Genomic DNA, 20,105 nt, shown 5'->3' on the forward strand with positions numbered 1-20,105 from the left:
GATTTAAAAATAGCCATACTTGAACAAAAAAAACTTCAGAAACAGATTTCAAATAGAAACTGCAGAGCTAAAATTCATGTGCAAATTTAACACCATTAATTGGGCTTGAATAGGGACTGGGAGTGGCTGGCTCACTAAAAAAGCATGGCTACCCCCTGATACTTGACACCATAATCCGAAGTGACACAGGATATGTCATCCTGTTTTACTAACCAGGATACCTGTGAGGCACATACAACACTAATTTCTGGAATCTGTATTGTCTGCCTATTGGTTTTCAACATATTAGGTGGGTTGGTTTTAACCTGTAGAGTCCTAAATGGCTTCAGATCCAGTTCCTGTTTCTGATGCACTAACATTTCTTGGTTTTGTCTGGCTATTTGCTTTTCAAATGCTCTTCTTAATTCTCTTAATTCCCATTTTACATTCCATAGTTTATGCTCCTTTCTGTTGACTTCTATTGGGGTTGGGTTTCCGTTACCTGAAAGAGACCAGGTTTGTCTCAGATAACTTCTTGAGTCTTGCCTTTTATGTTTTTTCTGTTGCTTCTTTTTTGCTTAGTTATGTATATTTTTTGTAACTGACATAGTCTGCTTAAGTAGCCTTTGTGCTTAGTGTAAGAATTTTAGTTCCCTCTCTTCACTTTAGGGTCATGAATAATTCCCTATTTTAAAATCATCTTCCTAAAAGTTTGTGTTGCAGTGTTAGAGATTTTGATCCAGATTCTTCCCCCCTGGATGTTGAAGTTCAATTATACTGTGGTCATTGTTATTTAATGGAACAATTATAATTCACTCTTGAATAAACTTGTGTGTTACTAAGTTGTGAATAGTATCACACTTTTTAAAATGAGTTTAGGGGCATCAACACTTTTTCAGCAGGCTGGGTTGAGGGAGGATGTGGGTAATTCAGGGTGGAATTGGGGTTGGAACCTATAGTTCACAAAAAAATCGGGGGGCTTTGTCCCATAGAGGCATGATTGACATTATCATATGCATACTCCACATCAGGTAACAGCAAGAACCAATCATTCTGGTGATGGTTGATATAAAACTGGAGATGTTGCTCCGGGATTTGGTTCACCCTTTCCATCTGGCCATTCATTTGGGGTTGCTAAGCTGAAGAGAGGCAGGAGCGTAGTTCCAACAATCGGAGGGCCTCCTGCCAGATGTGAGAGATGAACTGAGCACTACTGTCAGAAATAATAAGCTCTGAGAGTCCATGGAGACAGACAACCTAGTTTACTCATAACTGGACAGTTGCCTTGGAGAAGAGTAACCAGGTACAAAGCTTTTGTCAGGTGGTTGATGATAGTTAAGATGTTTGCATACCCCTTAGACTTTGGGAGCTTCACAATGAAGTCTAGCTAGATGGTTGCCCAGGGGGAGACTGAGGGATTTGTTGCATGGCACCTAGCAGTGGGTGAGTCTGTCTACACCTAAAAATAAACTGGTTTAGTGGATCCCAGACAACCCAGAGATCCTACTCAGTCCAGTGTTCTGGTTTCTGGAGACCTACTGAGACGCCAAGGAAGGAAGAAACCAGAGGTTTCAAAGAAAGAGACCACACAGTACTTCTGATTGAGCCACTCAACCACCCCCATTGTCAAAATGTGCATTTTGACAGTCTGGTTGAGGCCCAGAACAGCCGTGCTTCTCTTATCTCCAGCTGCACCAGTTTACCCACCTCCCTCTCTTTCAGGACCATCTCTCCCACTTTGTCTGCATGTGAGGAGGTTATATCCAACAAATGGGTACTGGAGTTTATAAGATTGGGTTACTCCATTCATTTTATCTCCCTCCTCCTATCCCACTTCCCTGTCCCTCTTCAGAGACCTGTCTCATGAACATTGGTTGAGATAGTAAATCACCTCCCTTCTACTAAGGAGCTATAGAGCCAGTTCCTGCTCAGCACAGGGTGAAGGGATTTTACTCCCCAAGTATTTTCTGTTTCTGAAGAAAAACAGAGGATAGAGAACTAGTCTAGATTTAAGACTTCTAAACAACATTGTGAAAGCAGCTATAATTGCACTGTTGGATACAGGAGATTGGTTTTCAGCCCTTAACCTTCAGGTTGCATATTTTCATATCGCAGTTTACCCATCTTGTGAAATTCTTTCGGTTTCTGGTTGACCAGGACCACTTCCAGTACTCCAGACTTCGACAAGAAATTATCCTTAATTTCTGGGACATATGGCAGGTGTACCTTTGTTGTGCATCATGCATAAGGTCATGCAAAGTTATGTCTGCTGTTTCCAAGGGTGATTCAGAACAGTTCATATGCTGAACAAACGGTTTGGGAATTTAAAAAAAATCCGGGTTATCTAGGAGTTCTGTCAGAGTTCCCTTGCTGGCTGAACAGCCTTCTATTCCTTAGTTGAAGGATTCTCAGTGTTTGCTCATCCCATGATAAGATTTATCAAGGTTGGGAAACCCTTTTTTCCTCAGACTAAAAGAACACACACCTGGGTGGGATCTAAACTTAGTACTGAAGTGTCTTGAGATCTCCCTTTGAACTGATGGCTACCTTTTCTCTTCTTAACCTATTTAGTATCTGTCCCTTGTCAAGTATGAGACACTCTCAATTGGTGGAAGAACCCTTGCAAGGTCTGTGCAGGTCTCTCCTTTATCCACCATCTCCAATCATCACTTTAACAACAAGTGCATATTTGTTGGATTGGGGGCACATCTAGGAACACCCACCTTTCAGGGCAGATGGTCTACCTTGAAAACAGCCAAAGAGTCGGGGAAATGGGGAACTTAAAGGCCAGGTCCTCCCTTGTGCAGTGTTTTTCAAGGACAAGGCTTTGTTACACCTACATCCTAAATTTTTACCTAATGAGTCATCTGAATTTCACATTACCAACTCCTCCATCTCTCATTTCCCCTCTCCCCCCAAAACCACATAAAACTAGGAAGGGTACTGTCTTAGGCATCTTGGATATCAGTAAGGTGGTGGTTTCTAACTGGACAAAAACAAGCCATTTAGAAAGTCTTTCAGATTGTTCATTTCAATTGCTAACAGATCCAAAGGGTCTGCAGTCTCTATCCAGAGACTCTGCAGGTGGATTTCTGGGTGTATTATTTCCTGCTATGAATCTATCAATATGCAACCTTATTCTAAGTTGTTAACCATTCTACAAGCTCTCTTTGTACTTCTGTAGTATTGCCTAAGCAGGTTCCCATTGTGGAAGTTTGCAAGGCTGCAACTTGGACTTCAGTAATATCTTTTCCAAACATTTTGGTGGTCCATTCTTTTGATCAGATGCTGCCCTTAGGAATATAGTGTTGTCTTCAGTCATGGACTCTGTTCCAAATCTCCCCCCTCTAAATGAGGGTACTGATCAGAAGTGGAGCACCTATAGGGAGAACACTCGAAGAAGGAGAGGTTACTCACCTTGTGCAGTAACTGGATTTGTTCAAGGTGTGTGCTCTACTACCTGCCCTTCTTTCTCTCTGCTTCAGAGTTTCTGCTGAGGGATTTTGTGGTGGAGAAGAAATTGAGTGCAGTTCACTTGTGCAGCTCTATATAGCCTGATGCAGGGCCAGGAACCTTAAACTGCTCCTTTGTCAAAATGTGATTTCCCCCCCCCCCCCCACACACACACACCCTCTCTCTGGCCAAAGAGTGGCCATTTAATTAGGTGATGGTTGGTTTGATCTCATTGACACCTGTCTGGGGCATTGGCAAGCCTTTTGTCTATGGGGAACTCATTTGTGACTGCCCTCTAGAACATGTTGGAACATGCCTCGTTAGTATACAGTGGAATTTTATGTCTTTACATACAATGTTGCCACACAACAGCACAATAATCAGCAAAACATTAATTTTCAAATGATACATTACACAGTATACTTTGTACAAAATTTAACATAGTCTTGTAAAAGGGGTGAGCGTAGGGGTACAGACTCTTAAATCAGAGGTTTCTACACCCCAGTTCACACTCTTCTTAGGGGAGGTAGAGGAGTTGCCCCAGGACCTGGAGCACTCCTGATTTGGTCTTATGCTCCTCTTCTTTGGCATTGATAATGGAGAACAACTCCTGCACCTCTTCAGAGTGGTTCCTGCCCTAGAATGGGAGGTGGCACCACTATCCAAACCCAAAGGCAATCTACAGCCTGAAGAACTCCTTGGTACCGGGTCAGGCCTCATGGCCTGCTCGTGCAGGTGCTGCTTAAGGCGAAGGTCTTACACCACCTGAGGCTTTCTCTTACAATCTGCAGGTTGAACAGTACTACTTAAGGTGGGTTTGCCAAGGCAGAGCAAGCAACACGTGTGGGGTCACTGTTAGGAATCGCCACTCCACATGAAGGACAATGCTTGAACCCCGGTGAGGGCATCACCAGGAAACACTACTACTATACTATATATTGTAACCTTTAACTAACAGTACTAATTAACTATTAACTATGTAACAAAATAGAAATAAAAGCTAGGCTGAGATAAATTGTGAGGTTATAAAAAAACTGCACAGAGCTCCAACTCTAGCCAATGGGGGGTGAGAAGGAACTGAGAGGGGGTCGGGGCAACACCACCTCATATCACATGGGGAAGGGCTACAGGCACAAGGCGTGAGCATTACCCCTCTACATGTACTACTAAGAAAAGGCTCTGGTGCATGCACACACCTATTTGGAAATACACGTCTGCCTCTACTTGAAAAAACATATTTAATTTTTTTTAATGAAAGTTACCTTTTTAAAAAAAATAATGCAGCTGGCCATAATATTTAAAATCAATGACGATTTGTTACAGCTTTAGTCTTTTGTGGGCCAATTCTTATACAGTAGTAGAACTAATGCTAAAAGAGTCTCACCACCTAATATTATGGATTTGTGATACCATGGTTAAGATTGCTTTCCCAATTGCTGAATTGAGATCAATAGTAAACCATTCTAGAGCGTAAACTCTTTGGGACCAGGAATGTTTCTTGAGTAAGTTTCTGGTGCTACAGATACTACGTAAACACTTCCATTTAAAAAAAAAAAATTACAACTTTCAGAGGGACCACTGTGTACAGTAATGGTTCCTAGCACAGTTAGGCTTTTTCTTCTGTACACAAGTCAGAGAATGTTGCTAGGAGAAATTGTATTTATGCATATTTAACAGAGTTATTACCAATCTCTTCACTACAAATCAAACTAAGCTTTTATCCTTATGATGATTTAGGATAATCATTCTTTAGAAAACAGTGTAAAAGTTGTAATGCCTCCCGCTTGGTAAGATTTTTAGTTGGAATTCTGTAGGATCTTATTAACCATCAGAGGGGTAGCTGTGTTAGTCTAAATCTGTAAAAAGCAACAGAGGGTCCTGTGGTACCTTTGAGACTAACAGAAGTATTGGGAGCATAAGCTTTCATGGGTAAGAACCTCACTTCTTCAGATGCAAGTAATGGAAATCTCCAGAGGCAGGTATAAATCAGTATGGAGATAACGAGATTAGTTCAATCAGGGAGGGTGAGGTGCTCTGCTAGCAGTTGAGGTGTGAACACCAAGGGAGGAGAAACTGCTTCTGTAGTTGGATAGCCATTCACAGTCTTTGTTTAATCCTGATCTGATGGTGTCAAATTTGCAAATGAACTGGAGCTCAGCAGTTTCTCTTTGGAGTCTGGTCCTGAAGTATTTTTGCTGTAAGATGGCTACCTTTACATCTGCTATTGTGTGGCCAGGGAGGTTGAAGTGTTCTCCTACAGGTTTTTGTATATTGCCATTCCTGATATCTGACTTGTGTCCATTTATCCTCTTGCGTAGTGCTTGTCCAGTTTGGCCAATGTACATAGCAGAGGGGCATTGCTGGCATATGATGGCATATATAACATTGGTGGACGTGCAGGTGAATGAGCCGGTGATGATTAACCATGGTATTCAGATCTGCTTTGAGTGTGAGTTGCAAAATCCATGATCCATTTCACCAGGCAACTTCCATATTTTATCCTTTCTCCTTTCTATTGAGGAGTGGTAAGTGTTTCATGGATTTCCACTGTATCTTTTCTCAAGCATTTCCACCTTGTTCTGCCATTCATTTTCAGCATTTTCATTCCTCATGAATAATCTTAGTGCCAAAAGCTTAAAAATGCTTTTCAAGAAAGTTGGGACACAACCAGATTCTTTACTAAAATACAAATAAATCTGCTGCCTTCTCTTCATCCACTGATTTTGTAATTCTGTAAAAAGCAGTCAAGTTTAGAAAGATTTATTCATTATAAATCCACACCGTTTATTTACATTTCTCTTATCCACCATTTTTAAAATGCATTCTGTTTCAGCTGACTAGAGAAATGATTTCAGGAGAGATCTTAACCTGAAGGAAGGAAATCTTTGTAAGTGATGCTCTTATGTGATGCAAGACCTAATATAGTTATCTCCGCTTGAACTTTTTCATATCACTAATGGTTTTTTTGTCTATGTAGACCACAAATCAGAAGTTAAATATTCGTCTCCATCCTGGATATGTCCTTAAATGTGGGATCTCTTATTTTATGCTAGGTTGTGCTACTAGCTCCACCTATTAAAGTCGTCTGACACTTCCTATTTTAAGACCTTATTTTCAGTGGCTTAAAACCTTGTGCTAGACTTCAGATGAGCCATTTCCAAGAATGAAGTTAGGGAAAAATATATTTTGTCCATTTTTTTTTAAGTGACCTTTTCTTTGGGAATGCTAGAGCGTCTCATACTTTGAACCAGGTGCTTAAAATTTGGCAGGTTGTGGACTTTGTCAGGGATGTGCTCTTTGCCATCACTGAAAATCCACCCAAATTTTGCGAAGTTATAACCTTTGAAAAATTGCAGTTCCCACATGCTGAGTAGACATTTGCTAGAGCTTAGTAGCTAAAAGATTCTGCCCCAGTGAGAATGTTCAAGCTTCTCACAGCTCCTAGTGCTGACTAGACTGTAGGGATAGCACATGCATAGAGCAACTGAACAGGCTTTCACCAGGCTACAAGATTTCAGAAGGCCTTTTCCTGTAATGGCTGCTCTAGGCCAGGATGGGGCCAACCACCAGAACACCGAGCAGAAAGTCCATCTCTCCTGTACTCTCAGCAACCCTTTTGCTGACACCCAGGCAGCATGGAGAGGAAAGAAGTCTGGTTCTAATGTAGAGGGGACTATGCCAGACAGGGGGAATAGAAGGAGTAGATTGAGGAAAGGAGTCTGAGCCTTGGCAAGGGACTGGGTAGGCAAGGAGACTGGGAGCAAGGGGGTTGAGGGAAGTCTGATACTGGAGGCATAGGGGGAGACTAGGAGTTAGTTGGCTGCTGGGGGCACACTGAGATTGTGTGAGGAAAGTGGAGACTGAAATAGGCTGGACAAAGAGAAAAGAACCAGTGTGGAAAACCGTTGGGAGATAATGGGCAAGATGGGGAGCACAGACAGATCTGACAAGAACTGGATGTGGGGGAGGAACTGGGACTGTCTGGGCAAAAAGACTGGGATGAGGAGCCAGGGCAGGGGAATCAGGTATACTGAGATTGTATGAGGAGTCTGAGGGTATATCTACACAGCAAAGAAAAACCTTTGGCTGGCCCATGCCAGCCAACTTGGGCTCAGGGGACTCAGGCTACGGGGCGGTTTCATTGCAGTGTAGACTAATGGGCTTATGATGGTGCCTGAGTTCTGGGCCCTCCCACCCCACAGGTCCTAGAGCCTGGGCCCCAGCTTGAGCCAAGTCACCTACATAGCAACAATGCCTGAGCCCCATGAGCCCCAGTCTGCTAGCATGGGCCAGCCACAGGTGTCTAGTTGCTGTGTCGACATACCCTGAGGGAGACTGGGAGCCAGTGTGGGGAGAGGATACAGATTGGACGAGAAAGTAGGAGGAAATGGTACTGACTGTGTGTGGAGAGATGAGATTGGGAGTTGATGGGGGAGACTGGAACTTGGATAGCAAGTCCAATCCGGGAGAATGGGATTGGCTAGGCAAAAAGACTGGTACAGGATAAGAAGCATGTGTGGAGAGTAGGACTGGATAGGCAAGGAGAATGGGGCTGGGACAAGGAGCTAGATTTGGAGAGGAGACAGAACTAGAACAGGTATGCGTTGGAGCAGAAGTTTTGGGGAAGTGGGCAGAAGAGTATATGCCAAGTAACAAACACCTCTTCAGAGCTTGGAACAGAAACCAAAATTCATGTCACTGTTCCTCTGTTGTCAACAAGTCTCTCTGTATCTTATTTGGTCCACAAAGAGCATGACAACCTTCTATTACTTTCATTTACTCCATTAACTCAATTGGCAGAAGTCTGTGTGGTGGATCTAAAGGTTCCAACCCTACTGATGCATGTTAGTGTCAGTATGATGTCATATGAAGGAATTTGTTTTTCAATTAAAAAATAATAATTAAATTGCACAAACACACATAAAAGAACACTATTCAGGTTGCATAATCAAGCTCTCAGAAGTTAGGAAATGCCAGAATTCAGGCTGTCGGTGCAATCTTAATATTTGTGTGTGTGTGTGTGTGTGTTATATACAGTGTTAGGCTATGTCTACATTAGCATTTTTGTTGGTAAAATTTTGTAAGTTGGCGTGTGAAAAAAACCACCCTGGTCGACATAAGTTTCACCAACAAAAGTGCCAATTTGGACAGCTCTCTTCCTTCAACATAAAGCAGCTACACAGGAGACCTTACAGCGGCGCAACTGCAGCAGTACACCTGTGCTTCTGTAAGGTCTGTTGTGTAGACATAGCCTTAATTACATGCTCGCAGCTAATTTTTTCCAGAGGACCCCTTTCTCTTTCAGTGCACAGACTGTCTCTGCTTGAGATAAATCAGTGTTGTGTAGTGAAAGAAATTGGTGTCTGCAAGACTGTCCTGCCTCATGGATTGCAGAAATTGAAAATGTGTAATGAATGAGATGGGCCGGGGAGCGGGGGTTTGTAGGAAGAGAGAGAATGGTCTCATTGCTAAGGCAGTTGAAAGCTGTCATGTAGAATTGGATTCTGTACTTTCATCTGCCAAAGAGTTCCTGTGTGATGCTGGGCAAGCCACTTAAACCAAGCTTTTCACAGGTGGTCACTAATTGGGTTCCTCATTTTCTTGGTGCCCAGCTCGAAACTGTGGGTCCTGGTTTTCAGTAGGGCTGAGCACTCACACCTGCAGCTGAAGTCAGTGGGCTATATAATGCAAAGTACCGTATATACTTGTTCATAAGCTGAACATTTTTGGTCAAAAAGTGACACATCAAAAAGCAGGGGTCGGCTTATAAACAGGTCTACACTAAAATGATCAAATTTTGAACTTTATGGAATCATTGAATTGAATATCTAATACATTGTCGTTTTGTTTACCTGGAGCATTTGCAGGCATGGAGCCCCTCAGCTCCTTGTGGCCGCGGTTCGCCGTTCCCAGCCAATGGGAGCTGCGGAAAGTGGCGCCACTTCCTGCAGCTCCCATTGGCTGGGAACGGCAAACCACAGACACTGGGAGCTGAGGGGATCCATGCCTGCAGGCTCTCCAAGTAAACAGAACGTCCCAACCCGCCAGCGGCTTACCGTGACAGGCTGGGAGCTAAAGTTTGCCCACCCATTTATTGATGTGAATACTGCAGCCTTTTAAAGTTGCAAAGGCTTTGTTTAGTGGACTAGATTGGCTTGAAAGGAATACTAAAAGAGCAGTGATGCAGAACTGCATGATATTTGACCCATGCATTTCACAAAATGCTATGCCTTATGAGCCAATCAGAAAAATACAATGAACAATAGTACTATAGCACTGGTGTCAGTCCGCTACTGTGTAATTTGATCTCTTCATGCGTTTCTACCAGTGAACCTCATAAGTCTCGAGCCAATATGAAAATATAATGTGCAGAATCCATGGAATCTCTAATAAAATTGAAATAGCCTGTTCTCCCCACATACATTCCAGTCTACAGGGCTGCTTTGAAATAAAGAACAATAATAATTTGACAGTGATAAAGCAGGTAACATTCCTATATAAAGTCTTACAAAAATCTATAACTACTATAATAATAAACTATTTTCATACTAGTATTTAAAATGAACAACAGTGAAATCAAAAGAAAAAGGTCTGCTTATCACGCAGCATTCAAATTTAAAGTTGTTGAACATGCAGAAGCAAACAATTGCGCTGCTGCTCGTGAATTCTGTATCAATGAGAAGCTCGTGAATTCTGTATCAATGAGAAGCAAGTAAAAGAATGGCGAAAAAATAAAACACTAAAAGACATGCCAAGAAGCAAGAAAAAATGTCCAACGAGGTGTGCTTTATTTCCTGAGCTGGAGAAAGATCTCCATTTGGGTTGTTGAATGTCGACAACATGGATACATTGTCCCTAGAACTGGAATTCGTCTGCGTGCTCTGCAAATGTCGAAAGACGACAAATACAAGTCAGTAAAGCCGTCAATGTTTGTCGCGTCAGCGGGTTGGTGTACTTGCTTCATGAACTGTCATGGTCTCTGTCAGCGAACAAAGATCTGGAAGAAAAAAATCAAATCTTTTCAAAGGTTTATTATAAAATGTCGAAAGGAATATGCATTTGAACGGTCACAAATAGGAAATGTGGACGAAACACCGATGACATTTGATCTCCTGAGTAACATAATGGTAACCGGTGTTGGTGAAAAAATAGTTTTAATTAAAACCACTGGCCATGAAAAAATCCGTTTTATGGTGGGGTTTGGCAAATGGATCAAAGCTCCCGTCTGTTGTTACTTTTAAAAGAAAAACCTTGCCTAAAAACATGAAATTTCCTGCTGGTGTCATCATATGTGCACACGAAAAGGGATGGATGGATGAAAGTGGGACTATGAAATGGCTGGAAAAAGTGTGGAATAAGAGACCAGGAGCACTTTTCAAGAAACCTGCTATGCGCGTTTGGGACATGTTCGGGGCACACAAGACGGATGAGGTGAAAAATGTGGCCAAAAATATGAGAACTACTTTGGCTGTAATACCTGGAGGCTTAACTTAAGTTCTACAGCTGCCTGATGTCTGCCTGAACAAACCCTTTAAAGACAGGCTACGCAAAATGTGGTCTGAATGGATGTGCTCAGGCATGGCGAAGTTGACAAAAGGCGGGAATCTTATGAAGCCCAAAATCAATCTAGTCACCCAGTGGATCAAGGACATGTGGGTTGGGTGTCCATTCCCTCAGAAATGATAAAGCATTTCCTAAATGATCTTTCTATCAGCAATGCACTCGACGGGTCAGAAGATGATGCCATATTTGATGATGACACAACAGAGGCTGGTGATGAGAAGGAATCTGCGTCTGAAGATGACACTGCCGACATCTATGATGACAATGCAGGTGCAGCTGTGACTGAAGCAGAGTTTAATGAACTGTTTGGTGAATCAGAGACTGATTCAGACTTTGAAGGATTTTAAAACTTTTTAAAATCTTATATTGTTCTAAGCTACTGGTTTTAAATGTCCATTTACTGATTTTAAATATTGACTGTAATTTTGAAGATGAATATATATTTGGTCAGTTGTTATAACAGGTTTTTCATTAGATTACATTAAAATAATTCTAGCAAAATTTTTGAGTGTTTCTTGTGACGCCAGCTTTTAAAATATAGCAGGGGTTGGAAATCTTTGGCTCCCAGCCCGTCAGGGTAAGCCGCTGGCGGTTCGGGATATTTTGTTTACTTGGAGCGTCTGCAGGCACAGAGCCCCGCAGCTCCCAGTGGCGCCACTTTCTGCAGCTCCCATTGGCTGGGAACGGCAAACCTTGGCCACTGGGAGCTGAGGGGCTCCATGCCTGTGAATGCTCCAGGTAAACAAAACATCCAGGCCCGCTAGCGGTTTACCCTAACGGGCCAGGAGCCAAGGTTTGCCAACCCCTGAAATATAGGGTCAGCTTATGAAAGGGTCATACAGTTTTTGCTATTTTTACCTATCCATCTTGGGGGGTTGGCTTATAAACGAACGGGCTAATGAATGAGTGTATACGGTATTCTGATTTTTCAAATTGGGCACACAAAATTTGTGGCTTCTTTTGACCTTACTCTTTCTCTGCCTCAGATCTCCATCTGTAAAATGAAGATATCATCACCCTTCACCTTACAGGGATTTTGTGCAAATAGCTTATTTGTAAAGTACTTGGATATTATAGTGATGAGTGCAATAGGAAAGCCCATGAGGAAATTAATAATCCCTTGTTCAGAACAAGGGTTGAAAAATGTGCAGTAAATAAGTCCTAAAGCTACACGTTGCTCAATGAGGATAAAACAAAATATTGAATAGTTGCTCATTTAGTTGAATGGTGTCCATCCTGTGCAGTGAATGAGTCTGGGGTTTTGTGGAAAAAATAGCATGTGATCATGTAATTAAAGACAGCATCATAATACATACATACAAGGGGCCAAATTAAGGTTCCCCCAGTAACCTTTATTCTGCAATTTCTTAACTTTTCAGTGCTTGATTTTTCCAACTTTAATTTTCTTTTAATGTAGCTCTTTGTGTGTAATAGAAAAATTACACATTGTTTATATCTACACATTTAATTTGTATATTTATCTGTGGGACCACTTTATGTACTTCATATGCTCAATATTCTCAGTGGCTGTCTGGCATGATTTCAGTTTTGTACAAGGGCAGTGACTTGGTGAAAGAAAATCTTTGTGTTTGTGCACATTCCTTTTAGATCACTCAGCCTCAGCGAGTCTGTTTAATAATCTGCCTAGTAACTGGGGGTGATGCTGTGCTAGAAATATTCTTCATAACAGTGTTATGTTTGCAATTACAGTTTGTTTTTTGGGTTTTTTTAAAATAATCATTTAGTGGATCTAGTTTGGTGTATAACTTAACTTAGCTGCTTGCTTTTGGTATCCTAAACCAGACTTGCTCACTCAGAGGTAAAAAGGGAGAGGACAGCTTTTTCAACTAACAAAATAATGCAAACCTTTTTTTAATGAGCTCCCTGTGTTATAGGGAGATTCAGCTTCTGGAAACACATGCCATTAGGCAGGAGATGCAAAATGTAGCATGTTGGTGCTATTGTGGCATGAAGAGTGCTATTCTAAAAGCTTTGTTGCTAATATAGCTGCAAATTGAGTTAAAGAACCACCCTTCTTTACCAGTCATTGCTGAAAGCCATACAAGAAAGTTTCAGCTGTGTGTGTTGCTTCTTAAAACTTTGTATATGCTAATCTCATCTCCTCATTGCATAAAGCGGTAGGTCATTCAGTATATAAAATTTTTGAATGTGCTGCTATAAAACACAGGGCTTCAAAGAGCAGATTCCTCTACTTAGTTAAAAAACATTAACTCTGTGAATTTTTTTTTTTTTTTAAAAGGCATCAAATTTTTATTACTTTGCTTCTTGTGGATTTTTCCTCAGTTGTATTAAACGTATTTTTTGGGATGAGAAAGTGTGGGGAGTTCAATATATTTCTTGAAGTTCTTTCATTTTTGACCATGTTTAAATCATATTTAAAGGGTTAAAACTACTTCTCTGGGCAATAAATAATTTTAACTTCTAAGGACACAGATCCTGAAGCTTTGTTGTTAATAGAAAATTTTAATGTGTGTGGATGTACTGTATATGTTTAATGCCTAACTTTGCTACAAAAATCCTATACAATTTTCCCATTAATCAGAAATTAAATAAGACGTGACTATTCCTGGAGTCTATAACATGCTTTAGTTCAGCTGTCTATGCTTGTAATAAAAGGTTTATGCTCCTTCAGCAACACTAATATATGCCACCTGTGGCTCATGGGTTATTAATTGCATAAACTTTTAAATATTTAATCTATTGGATACAAACATCAGTCCTAAAAGAAAAATAAATTCCACCATCATTGATATTGCTTCCCAGCCTATATGGAACTGTGAGATTAAGACATGCCAGTTTAAATACATGGGATAGCAGTAATGTAAAATGTTAAGTGAGGAGCAACTTGGCTCCTGCAAAGGACTGAAAAAGCAATAATAAACTTCAGCATTTTGTGTCTTCTCTTCACTAAATTAGAATAACACAAAGTGTGTGAATAATTTATAAACTGTTTGTAAAACTTTAGTGTTACTGATCACCCTACAGTACTTTCTTTCAAACAGTTAAACTGGAAACAGCAGAGGACACCAGCTGACAGCCAATTCATTTTGCTGATTCATCCATTATAGCGATGGCTTCAAGCCAGAACTGGGCTTGCAGATTAAAGGCTGACAACTGTAAAACTGCTGGGACTTGAAGGAATGTTGGTAAATTGTTGCTGTGCGAAGGCAGGCAATGAAAGTGGGGTGTTTTTTTAAGTGATCCTAATTCTGCATGTGTTGAGAGAAATCACTCCACCATAAATTAGCAGTAGTGTTTCAGTGAAATGGAGTCCTAACAAGTAGAGGGCTACAATAATGGGAGTAACTGGGTGCTAATTAATAGACTGCTTGCCTCTTTAATGAATATTTAGCATAATAGAAAATGCAACTCAACTAAAGCTGTGTTGTGCAGGAATCAAAACTAGGTTTCGTCTAAGGTTTTGTAAATGTACTCTTTTCTTGGCAAACTTGCAAAATAAACCTGTTGGGTTAAGTAATGAGACTTAAAGGAAAAATTCCAGAAAGGCTTTTCTGCCAATGAGCAGTCTGGAAGGGATAATGACGGAAGATTTGATGGTTTCTCATTTTTTAAAAAAATCTTCAAACCAATGAACCCCTTTTGTGAGGCTCATTTTTGTGAGCAGTGCTAACAGTACAAATATTTTATCGTGCAACAATGTGAATTAAGAGGGTACAAAACCGCTTGTTTCCTTCACATGAGGAGGGTGAATGTAGCATGTCCTACAGTACTTGGTATGGGTAAATGTAGGCTATTGTATCCATGAGTGTCATATTTAAACTTCCATCTCCTGGGAGTAAGGATGGAAATCTCCACTCCTGCAAACTAGTTTCCTTGTCCTAGATAGATGACTGCAAAATGTGGGCACTCTTACTTGGAAGTTGTCCTTTACAGTTCCATAATCGATCTATTTCTTGTGCATCCTGCAGTCCTGAAGTGTTTATCATAAAATTAGCAGGATCTTATTGCATTTCCTTACCACTATCAGTTGAACTTTGAATTGTGTATATTCACAGATCAAGCTGTTCACTCCACCTTCTTAAAGTAAGTTATTTCAGGGGAAGGGAGGCTGTATTTAAAGACTGTTCTATACATAATATCCAATGCTCTTCTTCCCCATAGCTGTAAACACCAGCAGGTATGCTGAAAGTTATAGGATCCAGACCTATGCAGAATATGTTGAGAAAAAACATGAAGAGAAACAAGCAAAAAGAAAGTGGACAGAAGATAGTTGGAAGGAGATGGAAAGAAAGCGGTTAAAAACACAGTACACACCATACATTCCCCAGAGTCGGTACTACTGTGTTAACAGGTGAGAACTTTTCATAAGTAAAAATAATAATAATAAAACACATGGAAAGAAAACAACTTATCCTTAATTTCAGCTACTCTGGACGGCTTCTCTTAGGATTTGGAAACTAAGGGCTAGTCTACAATGGCAGCATTAAAGCGCTGCCATGGCAGTGCTTTAACATGGCTTGTGTAGTCGTGGCAGAGTGCTGGAAGAGAACTCTCCCAGCGCTCTAAAAAACCCACCTCCACGAGGGGCGTAGCTACCGGCACTGGGAGCGTGGCTCTCAGCCCTGGTGCACTGTCTACACTGGCATTTTACAGCGCTGAAACTTGTTGTCCTCAGGGAGTGTTTTTTCACCCCTAAGTGAGAAATTGCAGTGCTGTAAAGTGCCAGTGTAGACAAGCCCTGAGCTGCTCCCTCTTGTACTGCTATCCGTGTCTTCTGGCTGACTTTCCAAGGTGCTAGCACAGGGTAATACATACTTTCTCACTCCCTGGGAAACAGCCAACTGAACAATCATAATGAAAATTCCTTCTGTGTATCTAAAAGTGGGGAGGAAGAAGGGAAAGAATTCTTTTTGACTACCTTAATTAACCACCTATTTTTTAGGTTAGATTTTGTTTGAGTCTCTAGTGAAAATTAAAGGGTTGCCATGAATTTTTGCCCTCATTAATGATCCATTGGACTGAGTTAGTTGTAGTCCTGGCGCAGTAAATTGCTATAGGACTTGCGTCTGTTTGTTTGCTTTGTCTTGTCTGTTTAGAGTGAGCTTTTCAGACAGGGGGATCTCACTGTACACTGTCTAGTGCAATTCTGAGGTCTGAGGCCTCTAAGTGTTACTGTAATTCATATCATCTCTGATTTGTCCTTGAAAGTCTCTACTGCACTGTTTCATAGATTCCTTCTTAAATTTATAAAAATCTCAAGGGAGCTGCAGGCCTGACGTTTTTACAGGATGGGAGGAGGTACAAATAGGGAGCAAAACTGATCCTAAACTGCTGGGCTTTTTCTGCTTCCTTCTCCTTTTGTATGAATAATGTGGCGATCTGTAGCTTCCAAGCCCCCTTCTCCTGTGAATGTGTTGGATTTTGCAGTACAGAAAACTGGCTTCTCTCTCACAGTAAGAACATCCTTACAAACAGGTTTTATACTTACACTGTAGATGAGTGTTTGTATTTAATATGAACAAAACAGGTGTTTTGGCTGCTTATCACATTTTGATGCATGTCAAACTTGGAGTTTAAAAGTTTGTGAGGAATCTTTAGGAGAGACGGAAGAGCACAAGTGATTCTTTGGGGAGGTAGGTGAGGAGTTCATCTAGGTTTTCCAAAAAAAAATTGTGTTTCATAGTTGGGTATTCAGTATGAGGGAGCATGAATAATGAGAAAGGCATGTTACATAATCTACTATAGGACTTCTAAAGATTCTGAAGCCTCAGTTACTTAATCTTTCTGTGAAATGAATTGATCTAGGAATAGAATTTATACAGTAAAATACACTGCATTGCTGTAATCCATCTTCATACAGTTTAACTTCCTATAGGTTAGCATAGGTAATCTGGTAATATTGGAAGAGTTCTGAGGTATTTTGATACTGCTCTGTTCACCATGGTTTAGGACTGCATTATTACAGCTGGCCGTGCCTCCTCCCTCCCCCCCATTGGTGCCATAATGACTGGTTTACAGCATTTTTTGTGTTTTGATCTTTAAAGGGCAGACTGTATTGCATATTCTCTTGTTACCAAAATCCATGTCCCAAATTAAAGTCCAGTGGCCTGAATAGTTGACAGTGGGCTAGCTAGCAAGGAAGACTACAGATGGGACTTCATTTCATTGGTACATGCATACATTCTTTTACAGTGCAGGGTGGCATAGTCACTTCACAATGTACGCTAAACACAACACATGGGAGTCACTGGTGGCTAATCTTTCTCCACATTTTATGATCTTCGCACAGCCTTGATGCCATACCATGTCCCATCCAGTCAGACTCATTGATCCACATTCCCTATGGGTGCTTTCTGACTCCAGTCCCTGCAAAACTAGCTTTGGCAATCTTCCTCCACTCATCTGACCCACCCTACCCACATGTCCTGCAAATTCAAGTTTTCTTTATTTGGTCATCTTAATACCAGGAATCACGCCAGTTAGGCTGTAAATTTGGGTGATTTCCTTCTCTTTAATCATATGTGAGATATAACTAGTGTGCAGAAATTGCCTGTAGCATTTCAGTTTGAAGGCCGAAAGTCTCTTAATGTCTTCTTTCCTTGCTATCCATGTCTCGTCTTTATAGCAAGATCCTGAAGACGAGAGACTGCTGCAAGCAGTTTCATTTTACATTTCATCCTCACTCATGACATCTTTACATTTAACAACAAATACTTTGTCCAAATGTAGGAACAGCCACGGGTACTAGGATGCCTCCCCAATACCTCCTCCAGTGTACCCCTTTTGGGTCTAAACCCAGCTTGTTCTTCAATCACAATATTAGATGCAATTCTCTTCAGGATAATGTCCGGTAGCATTTTGTTAAGGTATGTCAATAATGAGATTCTGCAGTAATTTCCATTAACAGCGGGGTCCCCTGTTTATATATAGGAACCATCAGGGACTATGTCGATGGGCCCTCTTCCAAATTCTCAAGTCACATTGACAAGTTTATAGTATGCCTATTGAATGCCTCTTCACCACTTTTAATTACAAATAGTTCTGCTTGTACATTATCCACTTCAAGGACTTTATTACTTTTCAGTGTCTGCATTGCTTCATCAAGTTCTTCGATCATAGGAGGAGGTTCAGCAGGATAAGTCAAGCTTCTGACATAGATCTCTGCCTCACTTCCAACTTAAAATTCTTTTTGCTCATATTATACAAGTATCAGTTATACTTACCTCACTTATTGGGTGAAAATGGTATTTTTCCTTCAGGGAAACTTTTTGAAAGAGTCTTGATATTTTGGTAGGCCTTTCTTGTGGCATTTGCCACAATAGTGTGATGCACTGTTGTCAAGCCAGATTTTTTGCCTCTTTAATCTTTCTCAAATCACACAGAAGTGCTTGCTCTCTTGCTTGCCGTTTGATCCATCTTGCTTTGTGCTCTTAGCTTCCTTCATTGATCACACAACTTGATAACCTTCTCTGTAATCCAAGGCTGCTGCTTTAGGATCTGTTTCCCGAGGTATATGTAATAGAGCACTACATCTCCTATGCATCTGATCTATGTTACCCTTGTAGAGGATCAGCATCTTGTAGCTTTTGTTCAGTCATCCTGAATTTAATTCTTTCACAGACTTTCAGTTTATCAACATTACAGTGGACTCTGAAGTCACTTGCTAGTTGTTTCTTGCTTCACAATTTGATCTTTATGGTGGCTATTACTAACTTATGATCAGATCTTATGTTAGCCTTCCTGAGGGATTGACTTTCCATCACAACAGAACATCACCTCATTGAGATCATGATGAAGTCTATTTGGTATTGAGTCTGAAAATCTGGCAGTGTCCAAGTCCATCACCATGATGGTTTGTGTTTGAAAAGGGTATTTAGTAATAGTAAAAAGCAACAGAGGGTCACTTGCATCTGAAGAAGTGAGGTTCTGACCCACGAAAGCTTATGCTCCCAGTACTTCTGTTAGTCTCAAAGGTGCCACAGGACCCTCTGTTGCTTTTTACAGATTCAGACTAACACGGCTACCCCTCTGATACTAGTAATAGTAAGTCATTTACAGTTGCTTATTGCATGAGTTGCAGTCTTCTGCTGTTTGTCTTGCCATACCCAAAATTCCCAACACAGCTGCTCCATTCTGGGTTACTCTTGGGACCACTGCATGCATTGCGCTCACCTCGTACAATTAAGATGTCTCTGAGTTGAACAGATGCTAGCTCCTTCTCAGTGTCACTCTAGAATTTCTCAACCTTGTCCTCAGTCGGAGTCACTAGTTGGGATGGGTTGCCAATCTAAAGGTCAACCTATTGCTGATCCTTCATGAACTGATCAAGGTGAAATTGCTTTGGAGGCGGGATGGTAAAATAGGCCGTAATTCAATTTAAATAACTATTTTTAGTGTGGTGGTGAAGTTCTCACATTATTCCTTAAGGTGCATCCTCAGAGGTAAAAGTTTCTGTTGTGTGCGAGCTTGGCGAATTGGAGCTATGGTTTGATACTATGAGGTCTGACAGTGGAATGGTGTTAAATATAATTAGTTTAATCATCTTCTTATGCTGGTGTTCCTGTGAGAACCTATAAATGTACATACTGGAGACTGTTTTTGTTTTTTGTATGTGATTTATCTTTCCTCAACTTCTAATCCTTCTGTAGGTGTTAGAAGTATTATTTAGGTGCTGTTCGTGCTGCTATAATCAGTTATCAGCATTTCCATTATAAATGCCAATTTTCATGGGTTTAGGACTAAGCCTAAAAAATTCAGTCCAGATTTAAACTTGGCAAGCAAGGTGTCAGCCCAGGGTTCTCTTTTACAACGATATTTTTTAAAAGTAGTTTTATGTTAGAATTAAAGTTTAACAGGTTGATAATGCAAATGTATTAACTTTTCCCATTCATGCCTGCTGTCTGCATGTGTTCACACTAAAATTAGCAGCTCGAGCAATACTTGAAAATTGACTACAATACATCACCAAAAGCAGCAACTAATTTCTGTAATACAGTTGTGCTAGTATCATAATGTTCTGTACTCTCTCTGGACTTGGATTTTGCCAAGACCTTTCATATGAATTATCGATCCAATTGTATAAAATATTTATTTAATTTAATATAGTTTGACATTCTTCAAAGTGGGAC

The 20,105-nt window shown here is 40.7% G+C and overlaps 1 protein-coding gene across 2 annotated transcripts in view; it reads left to right on the forward strand.

The window, feature by feature from the left end:
- Positions 1–20,105, forward strand: part of PARN (poly(A)-specific ribonuclease) — a 151,163-nt gene that overhangs the window by 93,846 nt on the left and 37,212 nt on the right. For both annotated transcript variants that reach the window (XM_054041870.1, XM_054041871.1), the window contains exon 22: positions 15,139–15,328. In XM_054041870.1, the coding sequence (XP_053897845.1) occupies positions 15,139–15,328 (190 nt within the window). The remainder of the gene's footprint in view (positions 1–15,138; positions 15,329–20,105) is intronic.

Source organism: Malaclemys terrapin, chromosome 10 (genome assembly GCF_027887155.1).
Source record: "Malaclemys terrapin pileata isolate rMalTer1 chromosome 10, rMalTer1.hap1, whole genome shotgun sequence".
In the NCBI taxonomy this organism is placed as follows: Eukaryota; Metazoa; Chordata; order Testudines; family Emydidae; genus Malaclemys; species Malaclemys terrapin.